At 37.1% G+C, this 13,162-nt stretch overlaps 2 protein-coding genes across 4 annotated transcripts in view; both read left to right on the forward strand.

Annotated features, from left to right (window-relative positions):
• The first annotated feature begins 1,916 nt into the window (after positions 1-1,916).
• On the forward strand, positions 1,917-8,342 carry tmem230b (transmembrane protein 230b). Of its 2 annotated transcripts, none has more exons than XM_083554632.1 (4): positions 1,917-2,045; positions 2,437-2,599; positions 2,749-2,874; positions 7,081-8,342. In XM_083554632.1, the coding sequence occupies exons 2-4, from the start codon at positions 2,504-2,506 to the stop codon at positions 7,219-7,221; spliced, it is 363 nt and encodes a 120-aa protein (XP_083410758.1). In that variant the 5' UTR covers positions 1,917-2,045; positions 2,437-2,503; the 3' UTR covers positions 7,222-8,342. The 2 variants fall into 2 exon arrangements, with proteins under 2 accessions (XP_083410758.1, XP_083410759.1); XM_083554633.1 differs by having other exon boundaries at positions 1,944-2,069.
• Positions 8,343-8,644: 302 nt separating this feature from the next.
• igsf9b (immunoglobulin superfamily, member 9b) overlaps positions 8,645-13,162 on the forward strand; it is a 33,864-nt gene continuing 29,346 nt past the window's right edge. For both annotated transcript variants that reach the window (XM_083554338.1, XM_083554339.1), the window contains exon 1: positions 8,645-9,247. The gene's annotated coding sequence lies outside the window, so the exon portion shown is untranslated. The remainder of the gene's footprint in view (positions 9,248-13,162) is intronic.

The raw sequence follows: 13,162 nt of genomic DNA on the forward strand, positions 1-13,162 counted from the left end.
ACCCAGCAACTTTCATTATGTCTTTTGTAGTCTTTTATGTAATACATTGCTTTCTGTATTTACTGTCAGGTGGCAAAGATAGCAAGAGTTACAATAAATGCTTTTATGAAAAAGATACAAACAAATCCGAGTCACAAAAAAGAATTGTGTAGAGTAGAAACAGCCTTCAGGTCAGACAATGTACGAACAGATTATTAAAGAGTAAGGCAAGGATCACCAAATGAAAAAAACTTTTCAACCAGAAGTACTGTAGCAAACATGAACAAAAGGCTTGGTAGGTCAGATGTGAAAACAGAATGAATACTTTGGTCTATATTCAGCCATAGTAAAAGTGCACTAGACTTCTGTATATTTTTCACAAATAGCAAATAGTTTAGAATAAAATTAATATATTTTTTAAGTTATAATATCAAATATTAAATAAATCTTAGTAATATAATGCAGTACTTATTTAGTGATGAGTTACTGGGCTCTGGGCCAATTTTCTGCATTTGAAGATAGCATACAGTTGGTTCAACACTAGGTAAAATCTAAACCATGTACCATATAGTATATATTAGTGAGCACATTGTAGGCCTTTAATAAAAAGGGTTGCTGTGTTGTCGTCATATTGGCTTAAAAATGTATTTGGTTTTCAAGTAATAATTACATGTTTCCAAAACATATGGCTTTTGTTTCGCACTGGCAGGTACAGGAGCAATAATAGAAGGAATGTTAGTGTCAGTCACTATTCACATTCACTATATGAAGAAAAACATATATAAATGTAAAGGATGACTGAAATATTCCCAGAAGATTTTATATCCTGAAGCCAGCTAGGGTACATTAGGGTACATATTGGTACATAAAACTAGATGTTTTTAAAGTAACCTGTAGTTTAATCTAGACATAAACCTGGATTGTTATTACATTTTGTAATGTGTATTGTTTCAAATCATGTCTCACATTTAAATTAAAACCTCCAACTTAGAATTTTTATCCCATCCCACACATAGTACACGGGATTAGAACATGGGTAGCTTAAAGGTGAAGTTGTAGTAATAACAACTGCAATGCTAAATAATTATATTGCATTTTTGGAACTAGTAAGAAATGTATTGATTTATATGTTGGCACTGTCAGTCTTTGCAGCCTGAGTTCTTCCTTTTTGTGATATACATTTTGGATGGTCTTACGCATAGATTACACATCCAGCAGTCCACAGCCAAATTTGTGTACACCTTTCTTTAGTCTGTATGCATCAGGATTTCTGAAGAGGCAGTCAAGGCTAATCTGCCCAAAGAGATCCAGGACTACCCAAACACGCAACTTGCCACTGATTGCATAGAGCTGAGGTTTTAAACATTATCCTATTCTGCTCAAAGTGTTCTCCTCATACAAGTTGTATTGCACCTTCAAGGGCTAAATTCAGTATGGCGCCATATGTTGCAAGCACTTTTTTGATACCTGTGTGTAGGATCTGTCAGTAAGGACATTTTGAAGTAACCCAGGATAGCATCTCTTCTAAAACCGGGAATGGCAATTATAGTTGATAAAGGTTTTCCTTTATTGTGAATGGCTGTGTGCCTTGCAAAATCGACAGACCTTCTTTCTTATCCAAGGAACAAATGTGATCTGATGAGGTGAGGGAGGCACAATCCATTGCTTGATTTGCTAGAAGAAAATACCAATTTATAATACAAAGTTTTCAGTAAAACTTCGAATGTATATCTTTTCGATAATTGACCATCTCACAGTGTGATAAACATTATTTACAGTACTATGGCGAAGTACACAGCAAAACTACAAACTGAAACTGATCAAGCATTATGAATTTTAAAACATGGACTTGAAATGACAGATTATTTTGACGTTATACTCTGACACAATAGAGTTTATTGTGGCCTTGATTTATCTTAAAGAAACACCACCACTGGTGTGCGACATTTGGATGCACAGTGTCTTTAATGCGCATGCGCGTGTGTGAGTCCACCGCGGAAGTGATCTCGCTATATAACTACAGGTTGTTTTTGTCTGCAGTCGAGGCAAGATGATTTTGACGTGAGGTATTTTTGGACGTAATTCAAATAGTCGGTATTTTCTTGATTTCGCACCTGGTATTTTTTGTAAGATATTAGATTTTGAGTGCATTTTTAAGAGAATAACTAGCTACAGATGAAGCATTAGCATAAACGCTAGTTTTATTTCTACCTGCTTGTATAAGCCCTAAGATTATGTTTTGCCTTTAATAATGATAGTATGTCTTTATATTGCAAATATGTAATATACTGTGTAATTGTACGGGCAATTACAGACCTGCAAAAACAGAAAGAATATCAGTCATACTGATGCTGTAACTTAAAATGATTATAATTATTAGTAATGGTTATGATTCTGCTTTGCTGCTTTGGTGACGTGTGACGGATTAATAACTAACTAGTTAACTGGTGTTATCAGATCACCTACACCACAGAGTGATCAGTTTATTATTAAATGGACTGAAGAGGGATAATAAGGAGAGAAAATGACAGCTCGGAACACTGTAACTGGTGGACTGACCAACAGCAAAGTGAGATACTCCAAACTAGCTAGTGATGATGATGGCTACATTGACCTTCAGGTGAGAAAGCTTTAATTTCACTAAAAAACTTTACCCTTGCATTTAAGTAAAATTGATAAAAGGCATATGATAGTAACCTATTAATATATATTTCAGTTCAGTTCACACCAGTGGCATGGAAAATGATATGTTATGCTCTTTATTTTTAGTTCAAGAGAAGCCCACCCAAGGTCCCCTATAAGGCAATCGCCCTGGCTGCTGTTCTCTTTCTCATCGGCTCCATTTTAATCACAATTGGCGCTCTGCTTTTAGCAGGATACTTTGAAGTTCATGATGTGAGTACTTTTTACATATTCAACCTTTTTTCCAAACAAGAAAAGCCATCTTTTCTTAACCTGTCATTAGCATATACAATGACTAGGACTAGTGCACATTATGAAATTTATATATTAGAGAACTAGTTACTTAACTAACAAGGACTTCTTATGCATTTTTGAGCATTAAATTATACAATATAAATCCTATATGTAGAAATCCTGGCCCTGTGGCAAAGTGAATTCCATTGCGACCCACACTTTGTGTAAGAGTGCATTTATATTTGTCCCTATAAGTTTATTCCCTCAAAAGAATAACAGAGGTATTTTATTTAAATGTATTTATTCAATTTATATATATATATATATATATATATATATATATATATATATATATATATATATATATATATATATATATGCAAGGTGGTAACAAAAGTTTCAAGACAAATGGTGCTAACTGGTGCTAATCAGCGCAAATCAGCCACAGAGACTTTTGACTTGACATTCGGCTTGATATAGTCGTTCGAGGGGTTTTGTGTCTCACGTTGGCTTCAAGAGCAGAAGAACATCGCTGGAAGATGAGGAGAGAGCAGGAATACATTTAACGAGATCAACCCTTGAAAATGTGAAACCCATACGGCAACTTCTGAATGTTACTTGCCATATTTGGTTTCTTTAAACTTCGCCTTCTTCCTGAAGATGGAGGCTCAAAGGTTACTGTTTTGACACAATTGCGGAGATCCAGCACGAATCGCAGAAGGTGCTTGACGCGCTTCAAAAAGAAGACTTACCTCCGTGGATCTTCCCACTTCGTCCAGGATTGCCTCTGGATATTGTTCTCTTCAATTGGAGGCCACTCTGTGTGGCTGGGGATGGTTTCTCATCAACGCCTTGGGTGGTTCCATGAAATTCCGGAGTAAGAACAGGAGCTTTGAGGATGGATTTGGACTGTAGTTAATGTCAACAGTCTGCTACATTGACTCAGGACTACAGTTTGTTTCTGATCACAATCACTGTATCTCGCAACATCGTGTATCTGCAATAAATGGACGTTCAGTGCAACCCAGATGAGGACGGGTTCCCTCTTGAGTCTGGTTCCTCTCAAGGTTTCTTTTTTATGCCATCTCGGGGAGTTTTTCCTTGCCACAGTCACCAGGGACAAACTCACTTATAAAGAACATACTTACTTTTAATAACCACATTGTCTGTGTAAAGCTGCTTTGAGACATTATTCATTGTTAAAAGCGCTATACAAATAAAAATGAATTGAATTGAGAAGAGGTGACCATCTGTGAGCAACAGTATGGTTTCATGCAGAGGAAGAGCACCACAGATGCATTATTTGCTTTGAGAATGTTGATTAAGAAGTATAAAAAACGTCAGAAGGAGTTGCATTGTGTGTTTGTGGATTTAGAGAAAGCATACGACAGGTGCCGAGAGAGGAATTGTGGTATTGTATGAGGAAGTCAGGTGCGTCATAGAAGTATGTGAGGGTGCTGCAGGACATGTATGAGGACAGTGTGACAGCAGTAAAGTGTGCAGTAGGAACGACAGACTGGATCATGGTGGAGGTTGGATTGCATCAAGGATCGGCTATAAGCCTTTTCCTGTTTGCAGTGCTCATGGACACGTTGACAGACGAGGTCAGACAAGAGTCTCTGTGGACTATGATGTTTGCTGATGATTTTGTGATTTGTGGTGAGAGTATGGAGCAGGTTGAGAAGAGCCTGGAGAGGTGGGGGTATGCACTGGAGAGAAGGGGAATGAGAGTCAGTAGGAGTAAGACAGAGTACATGTGTGTGAATGAGAGGGAGAGAAGTGGAGGGGTGCAGTTGCAAGGAGAAGAGGTGGAGAAGGTGGAGATGTTCAGGTACCTGGAGTCAACAGTGCAAAGTAATGGAGAGTGTGTTGGAGAAGTAAAGAAAAGAGTGCAGGCAGGGTGGAGTGGATGGAGAAGAGTGGCAGGAGTGATTTGTGATAGAAGGATAGCTGCAAGAGTGAAAGGGAAAGTTTATAGGACTGTGGTGAGACCTGTGATGTTATATGGTTTAGAGACAGTGGTATTGAGTAAAAGACAGGAGGTGGAGCTGGAGGTAGCAGAGCTGAAGATGTTGAGGTTTTCGTTAGGAGTGACTACGATGGGCAGAATTAGAAACGAGTTTAATAGAGGGACAGCGCATGTAGGATGTTTTGGAGACAAGTTGAGGGAGGCCCGTTTGAGATGGTTTGGACATGTGCAGAGGAGGGACATGGAGACTCGGTAGGAGAATGCTGAGGATAGAGACACAAGGAAGGAAGAAAAGAGGGAGGCCAAGGAGAAGGTTTATGGATGTGGTGAGGGAAGACAAGCAGGTAGTTGGTTTAAAAGAGGCAGATGTAGAGGACTGGTGGGTGTGGAGACGAATGATCTGCTGTGGCGACCCCTAATGGGAGTATTTGAAGAAGAAGAAGATGATGATGTAACTCATGATGGCAGCAGTATAATGAATTCAGAACTCTACAAGAACATCCAGTATGCCAATTTACAGAGAAATACAGCCCATCTAATTGGGAGGAACTTCTTCATGCAGCAACACAATGAGCCAAATCAAACTGCCAACACAACAAAGGTCTTCATCAGGGAAACAATGTGGATGCTTTTAGACTGCCCAAGTCATTCACCAGGCTTATCCTTATTGCATTCATTTTACCTTCTGAGAGGAGACTGAAGGGAGAAAAAAAAACAATAACTGAAAGATTTTGTTGCAATTGTTTGGTGATTTTGAGTCACTGGTTTTTTTTTTTGTTGTTTTTTTGCAAGTAAGGAATATGCATTCAAATATTAAGCATAATTTACTTAGTAACTTGTCATTCCGAAATTTTTGTAAAAAAACATAAAACTGAGCAACCTGTGGCAATGTAGTTTGTAGGCGGTGTATGTCTGTTAATTGATGTGCAGATGAACTCATTATTTGCATTTTCTATCCGCATTTAATTGCAATAAACTAGAAATGTCCTGAATCAGAGTTTGATTTATCTATTTAAATCCTTGACTCCTAGTGCTTATAACTGAGCTTGTAAACAAAGAAAACTCTCTTCTGATTAGCCCAGGTCTAAAGCTCCTGTGCTTTATGTTGCTTGTGAAAGTGGATGAAGATATTTGCTGAATGGTGGAACGATGTGAATTTGTAAAGAGTGTGGCATTAAGTACCAGTACTATTGACAGTGCAAACATTACATTATTCGGTTGGGTAGACTGTATGCAATTTCAAGTCGTTAATACAGACACATACTTATCACAAATCAACACAAATGGTATTGAAGCAGAAAACCCATTTGCAGTTCATGAACTGAAATGGAATGAGATCATGCATTCTGTCTTAATGATGAGTGATGATCACCCCATAGATGGTGTAAAAACTACAAATATCTCAGATGTTTGTTTTGCTATTTTTTTTTTTTAAACAGCGAGCTCGCTCCGTTTGCTAGTGCCATTAGAAAGCATTCTCTGAAGGCTTTAGAACAACACTGCTAATCCTCCTACATGATAGAAAATAAAAATCCTAGTAATCTGACCAGAAACATCTCATGATTATATTAACTTTTATGTATACTGCCAGAGTTGATAAATAAAAGTTCTGATCATGTACATGTACAACTTTAATCACTAAGAGTGTACAGTAAACATTTAATAAAACAATTGAATATAAATACTTCCTACTGTTAATTCTGAAAATAAATCAGTTAAATCTTGAAAAAAGCTGAAAACACTATTCAAGCTATATTCAGGGTATTGAAACCAGCTGTTATAATGTTTCTGCTGGGATGTGATTCTCCTACTGTAATAAATCTCAGTCATCGATTGGGATTGACTAAAGACAAGCAAGCAAACACGACTTCACGACTCAGTCCAGATCTAGCTTGCACTCCCACACACACAGATGAAGCTGGGTCAATATGTTTTCTCAATTAAAGAGATAAAACTGGCAATCAGACCTTTAAATGACATTAAATAGTCTGAGCAGACCATGTCAGCTGAACATGGCCAGAAAGAATGAGATTAATGGTAATTAGTTCTAATGGTAACCCACAATTCTTTTCCACCAGTGCAGTGGTCAGATATCTAGCTGATTGTCATCTTATTTATTATTGTTGTTGTTGTTTTGAGATAATTTTTTGTTCACAACACTGAAATATGTAGAGATCTATGGCCAGTTTGGAATTTTTCTTTTATTTTGCTTGCAGCACCGTGAGCGCACCATACCGGTCCTCATCATTGGAATTCTAGTCTTCATTCCAGGATTCTACCACTTACGGATTGCCTACTATGCCTATAAGGGTTACCGCGGCTATTCTTACGATGACATCCCAGACTTCGATGACTAACATGGAACAGTGTTTTACCAGTGTTTCTATCTGATCTCTGAAGACACAGATCTAGACTTCAAACTAAAGAGGCTTGAATTTGTGCTAGATTTCATGTTGCATCTTAAAACTGGTAACCTGAGCCTCAATAATCCAACATACGGATTTATATTTCATAAAATGAAAAAATTTTATGCTGATTAAAAAGGAGGTGAGAGAAAGTAAGCAATTTTGAATGTATAGTTATTTTCTGTTCAACTTTTTACTCTTTTGTTTGATGTGATACTACTTTTAATACTATGGATAATAAATAAATGGGGTCCTAAGGAGAACAGGATCCTGTAATTTTCCCTGGGTCAAACAGAGGTCTGTTAGATAAGAAAGGTTAATAATCAATTTGATAGTAATACATTATGATTAGTTGTTCCCATGACAGGTTATCTGCTGAATATTTAATCTTGAATAATTTTTAATATTGAATAATAAATTTTTATCTGTTGAAAATGCTGATGATCGTGTGTGATAAAGCATGCACCCTTTTTTATTTCATGTGTTTCCACTTTATTGTAATTGGTTGATCTCTATAGAAAAGAAAATAGTTTTTACAATATTTACACATTAAATACCGCAGGAGCAAAAGCTGTTTGGATTGAGTGGGGTTGTAAATCTCATGTAAACAAGTGGGCAATGTGGACGTTTAATTTATACATTTCCTATATATGATTGAATACAATATAAAGCAAAAATTTATGTTAAGTTTTCATTACACGCGCGAGCGCACACATGCAATGTGCAGTTATTTGTTAGATTTGAGCTGCGAAACGTACTTTATGTGGCGACTTGCGCCCTCTTGTGGTTCGAAAACGAATACGGTAGAAAGTACGAGCAAATGTTTCAATTAGCCTTGTTTTGTTTTTTATTTTATTTATTTTTTTACAACACTGTGATGTGCTATGTGTTATAAATATAAAACTATATGTCTGACTGTAGACCTGTTTTTCCATAAAGCCGCATTTAATGCACTAGTCTTCTACAGTATATCACATTAAGCATAACATTAAGCTCTTTCAGCAGTGAGCTTTTTCACATGAATTACAGACGTTATAAGAGTTTCATCCTAAAATAAACATTACATGAATAAATATATGTTTAGTCCTTACTCTTGGTTTCTTGTTCAAATTAAAATAAGGTGTTAGGAAATGAGGCAGGACCAGAATCTACAAAACGAATGTTAGTTTTGGTAAACCCGGGACCACTGGCGGTCCCATTGAGAAACAATGGGGGAGACTTTGTTACTATGCAGTTTAGATCAAGCTGACAAACGTGCGAGTGATTTTTCAATGCTGAGAGTATAGAAGAGGGGGGCCGATTGAGGGAGGGAACGAGGGAAGAATGGAAGGGAGGGAGAAGAGGTGAGGAGGAACAACACAAAGTAGTCGCTGTTCATTTCCATGCACATGGCTCCTAGAGGCAATTCCAACTTATAGAAAGCAGCTCTATCCATTGTGCTTTTCGTCCGCGGCTTTAGTTCAGCGATTAAAAAAAAAATAATACACTATAAACTTAGAAGAAAAGAAAACGGGGAAGTTTAAGAGAGAGAGAGCGCGCGCGCGCGTGTGTGTGCAGCCTGCAGCTAGTTGCGTGTTGCATTGCGCATTTTGGACAACCTGTGGCAGCAGGTAACGTGCTGTGGAACGAAGCCCGAACTCGCTGCAATCAAGGAAATAGGAAAAGCATTGCTTCAGGGCATTTCAGGTGAAGAAAACTTGAGTTTATTTACTGGGGAAGAAAAAAAAAAAACTACTGGAGCACCTTTTTCAGTTGGGCACACTGGAGGATCATGTAAAGCTCCTAGTCAACAGAGGCACGAGTTCTTTGAGCACGAGGAGCCTAAAGCAGCACCTAAACGACCTCTATCTCCAGACACATATTCTGGTTTAGTGTGGACACTTTGGCTAAACAGGACAAAAGCCCAGGACATATTGGAATACGAAAGGAGCAGAACCATCCATTGGAGTAATGTCTCACAGAAGGTGCAGAGCCTCAGGTAAAGATATGCATGCAATTGATCCCAAAGCTCCTAAGAAAACCACGCATGCGTTGTTTGTAGTATCAGTTAATACACACCTGGTGTAAAATGTAATTTAGTGCCCACTATTGATATAGAGCCTAATAAAACACTTCCATTACTAACCGTACACCACCCAACACAGGATTCCTGTTCAAAGGAATTCTCACACACCCCCATGTCCTTATGTTCGTCTGTGGTTATGCCATGTGTGCCTCAGTCATCTAACATGCTGGTTATTTAGTTCTGGTGTGTGTGTGTGTGTGTGTGTGTGTGTGTGTGTGTGTGTGTGTGTGTGTGTGTGTGTGTGTGTGTGTGTGAAACACTGCTACTGCTTACTATTTGTAATATTTGTAGGCTGATAGTGGCAGCTCAGTGTTCCATGTTATGTTGTCCTGCTTGTCAGAAGGTTGGGAGTTCAATTCCTACACATGACAACTGCAACTCCTGGGCCCCTTAACAAGGCCCCTAACTCTCAAACCTGAAGTTTTATATAAATGAGCCAAATGTAAGTTGCACTGGATATATCTGCCAAATGCTGTTAGTGTATATCAAGTAAAACTCAAGTTAACCTTCTCAATTAACTGGCGAAAAGTGGAATCAGTGGAAACCACTATGTGGGTTTTGAGTTGGAAGTCTTGACACTGCATAGTGCAGGGGTGACCAACATGGTGCCCGCGGGCACCAGGTAGCCCGCAAGGACCACATGAGTAGCCCACGAACCTTTTCTAAAAATAGCTGTTTCCTACCTTGTTAAATCATTGTTGATAATTATTATGAGAAATCATTAACAGGATCCGTGTCTTCACATAGATGAATATCATTAATTAATAATAATAACATAATAAAAGGTAAAATGAGCAAATTTGTTATTTCAGATCAAACTGAAAACTGTGTGTATCAAACTGGTAGCCCTTCACATTAATCGGTATTAAAGAAGTAGCTCCCAGTTTCAAAAAGGTTGGTGACCCCTGGCATAGTGTATGACCTGTCTCATCTTATTTATGTAGTGTGACATGCATTGGTCCATGTGATTAACAAGTTATTATTATCGTAATAGCTTGTTTCTAGACATGTAGTTCTAATTCTATAAAGTTTTTTCAATTACTTGTTTTTATAAACATAATAAATAATAAGCACCATTCCTGCATGGTCACCTATAATACATACAGTACACTAATTTTCAGCACTGTAACATGATTACACTTGCTTAAAAAATTTTTTTCTTGACTTTATCTAATTGGTGAATATGTTCTTATACCTTTCTCTTTGAACTATACACTGTGGTCAATGCTGGTTTTGCACAAATGTAAATAGCCTTATAAATGTGGACTGCTTGAACATAATGAGAGCTGTCATTGTAGCCACAGTCCATGTTGCTTTGTCCCAAGACTTTTCACCTGTGCTACAGGGTTTTAGTAGGTGCACCAACAGCACAATTTGCTTTCATTCTGTGCTGTTCTTATTAAACAAATGTCTGTCATGTTACCATAGTGGATCACCATTAACCATTTGTTTGTTTTGGTGTTTCTATTAAGTAACACCTGTTTATTATATGGATAAATATAAAGTAGGAATTATTATTGTGTAAACTCACTGACATTGTTTCAGTAAAACTTTTACACATGGCTTTGGAGTGAGAGTTAATGTTTAAGGGAGGCACAAGACCAATTACTTCATCACTTCAGTAGTGCTAGATGTCTGTGGCAGTAAAACGTCTGAGTGCACTGTTATTTAACAGTTTAAATGATTATGCATTGAGATAAGTGGTTAAGATATATTTGAAAGTCTGTGATTTTAAAATGATTATAACATTTTGATGTGCAGTAAAGTAAAAGCAGAGATGCAACTTTTGTTGCAAAGAGATCTTTGTTTTAAATTAACTTCACACAATGCATATTTATACCTTTAACCCATTTTATCTGTTCGACTTTTGAGGTAAAAGTTGGATCTCCTGTGCACAAGACACAGTTTAGCATCTTTATATAATTATTTTGTGACATAATAGCACTGCATAAATTATATTTATAGTATATTACATTTTGAAGATTATTTCCCCCCCTCAGGTTAAAGATTATTAGAAATGACTCCTAGTTTAAATTCACAGCAGGCTATATGTCATCTTTAGTATGATTTAGTTTAGATTGGTGCCATCTGTTATTTTAACAACCCGTCAATTTGTTGAAGCAAATAGGAGGTACCTAGGTGGTACAAGTTATCTTCGGTATGTATAGAGCAAATGGGCTTTATGACACTCTGTTGACATCAGAGGACATTAGTACATTTTCCTTTTGCCATCTCAAGGCTTTTACTTTAGAAGAACAACTATGTGAAAAATAAGTTCTTAAAACAAGCTACTAGTACAACACTAGTAAAACTGCTGTTTCATAAAGGTGAGCATATATATTTATTTAATGTGGACATTTAATTATCTAGATATCCAGCAGCTGATCAGAGAGGATGTGAGAATTCTATTTTCTTTGTTCAAACTCAATAAAAGTGGTATGCAATGTTCACAGCATTTAAAAAAAGTCTTAATTTGAAGAGTAACTATAGGATGCATGATACTTTTATAACACATTTATAAGCTTTGTATAAATATTTCGTAAAGTAATGGTGGAGAACATGTAAAGTGATTTTAGTTGTATATTAAAAGTTGCAACTTTGTCTTTACATAAGCAAGAGAACAACAATCATCAGTTATATATTTTGCTTGCTGATTTTTTTCATGACTTGGTCAGAGCATCTTCTAAAGAAGCAGGTCATGTGTGAGGTTCAGGGATGCAATGGTTTGTAAGGAAGAACTTGACCAGATACAAGAGCTGGGTGACTTCAGATTATATTATTAATTATATAATTATTATTTTTTTCTGAAATACACACACACACACACACACACACACACACACACACACACACACACACACACACACACACACACACACACACACACTTCAGGTATGTGTGCAAAAAATTATTTTAAAATAAAAGTATTTTATTACATACCATCCTCAGTGTTGCATGACAATTTCATCTAACAAACTGCCAATTTCAAGTCTCAACACGTAGATGAACTGTTCTTGCCCACTTTGTAGGCATGTAATACACTACATACATGGTAATATTTAGTCTCATAGATCAAGGCATTCAAGTCAAGGTGCTAATGCATCTTACGTCAGACTACCTGGCAAAACTAACTGAGAAAAGCCAACCACTCGTGACTGATGGGATTAAAATGGCATGGATCCAGGTGTTCATTTATTTATGACCATTACTTATGTTTGCTAAACAGTTAGGACTGCTCTAAGCTCTAAGGTCATGTCAGGCCAACACAAGAAACAGCATTGCTTTTCACCCCAGGTAACACAGAGCGGCATAGAAAAATGGGTGTTTTAGACCACCTAGGCATAAATAGCCACTGGGGAATACGTCTCCCAATGGCTATCACAAAATCATGTTCACATTCACGTTCATCTTCATTCTGACTGCACACACCTGAGCTAAAAGCAATCAGGACCAAGTGAATTTAAGGACTTTAGTGCAATGGATTGAGTTTATGGTTATGAGTATGTTTCTGGTTTCCGGTATATATTTATGTCTTTTGACCAAACAATTCTGGTTGCATTTTGCTTGACATTTGCCTGTTTCTTGACTTTCTTCCTTCACTATATTTGCTCATTTTTAGTCTGTGTGAAAATAAAGCATTGTAAACCTGCAACTGTCTCCATTTCGCTTACCTGATAGATTAAGCAAAGATAACTATTACAGGGTGGTATGGGAGGAGACATGTCATATGTCAAATGGATAAAAGGTCATCTAGTTTAGTTAGCATTAATTGCGTTTTAAAATTTGCAAAGTTCTTTTGGTTTATAATCTTCCCTGTCGCAGATACAA

The sequence above is a fragment of the Silurus aristotelis genome (assembly GCF_946808225.1).
Source record: "Silurus aristotelis genome assembly, chromosome: 11".
Taxonomy (NCBI): Eukaryota; Metazoa; Chordata; class Actinopteri; order Siluriformes; family Siluridae; genus Silurus; species Silurus aristotelis.

Coding starts and splice junctions, on each gene's coding strand:
- tmem230b (XM_083554632.1), top strand. CDS start 2,504: ATGACAGCTCGGAACACTGTAACTGGTGGACTGACCAACAGCAAAGTG. Junction 2,600..2,748: donor ATGGCTACATTGACCTTCAG/GTGAGAAAGCTT, acceptor CTTTATTTTTAG/TTCAAGAGAAGCCCACCCAA. Junction 2,875..7,080: donor GATACTTTGAAGTTCATGAT/GTGAGTACTTTT, acceptor TTTTGCTTGCAG/CACCGTGAGCGCACCATACC.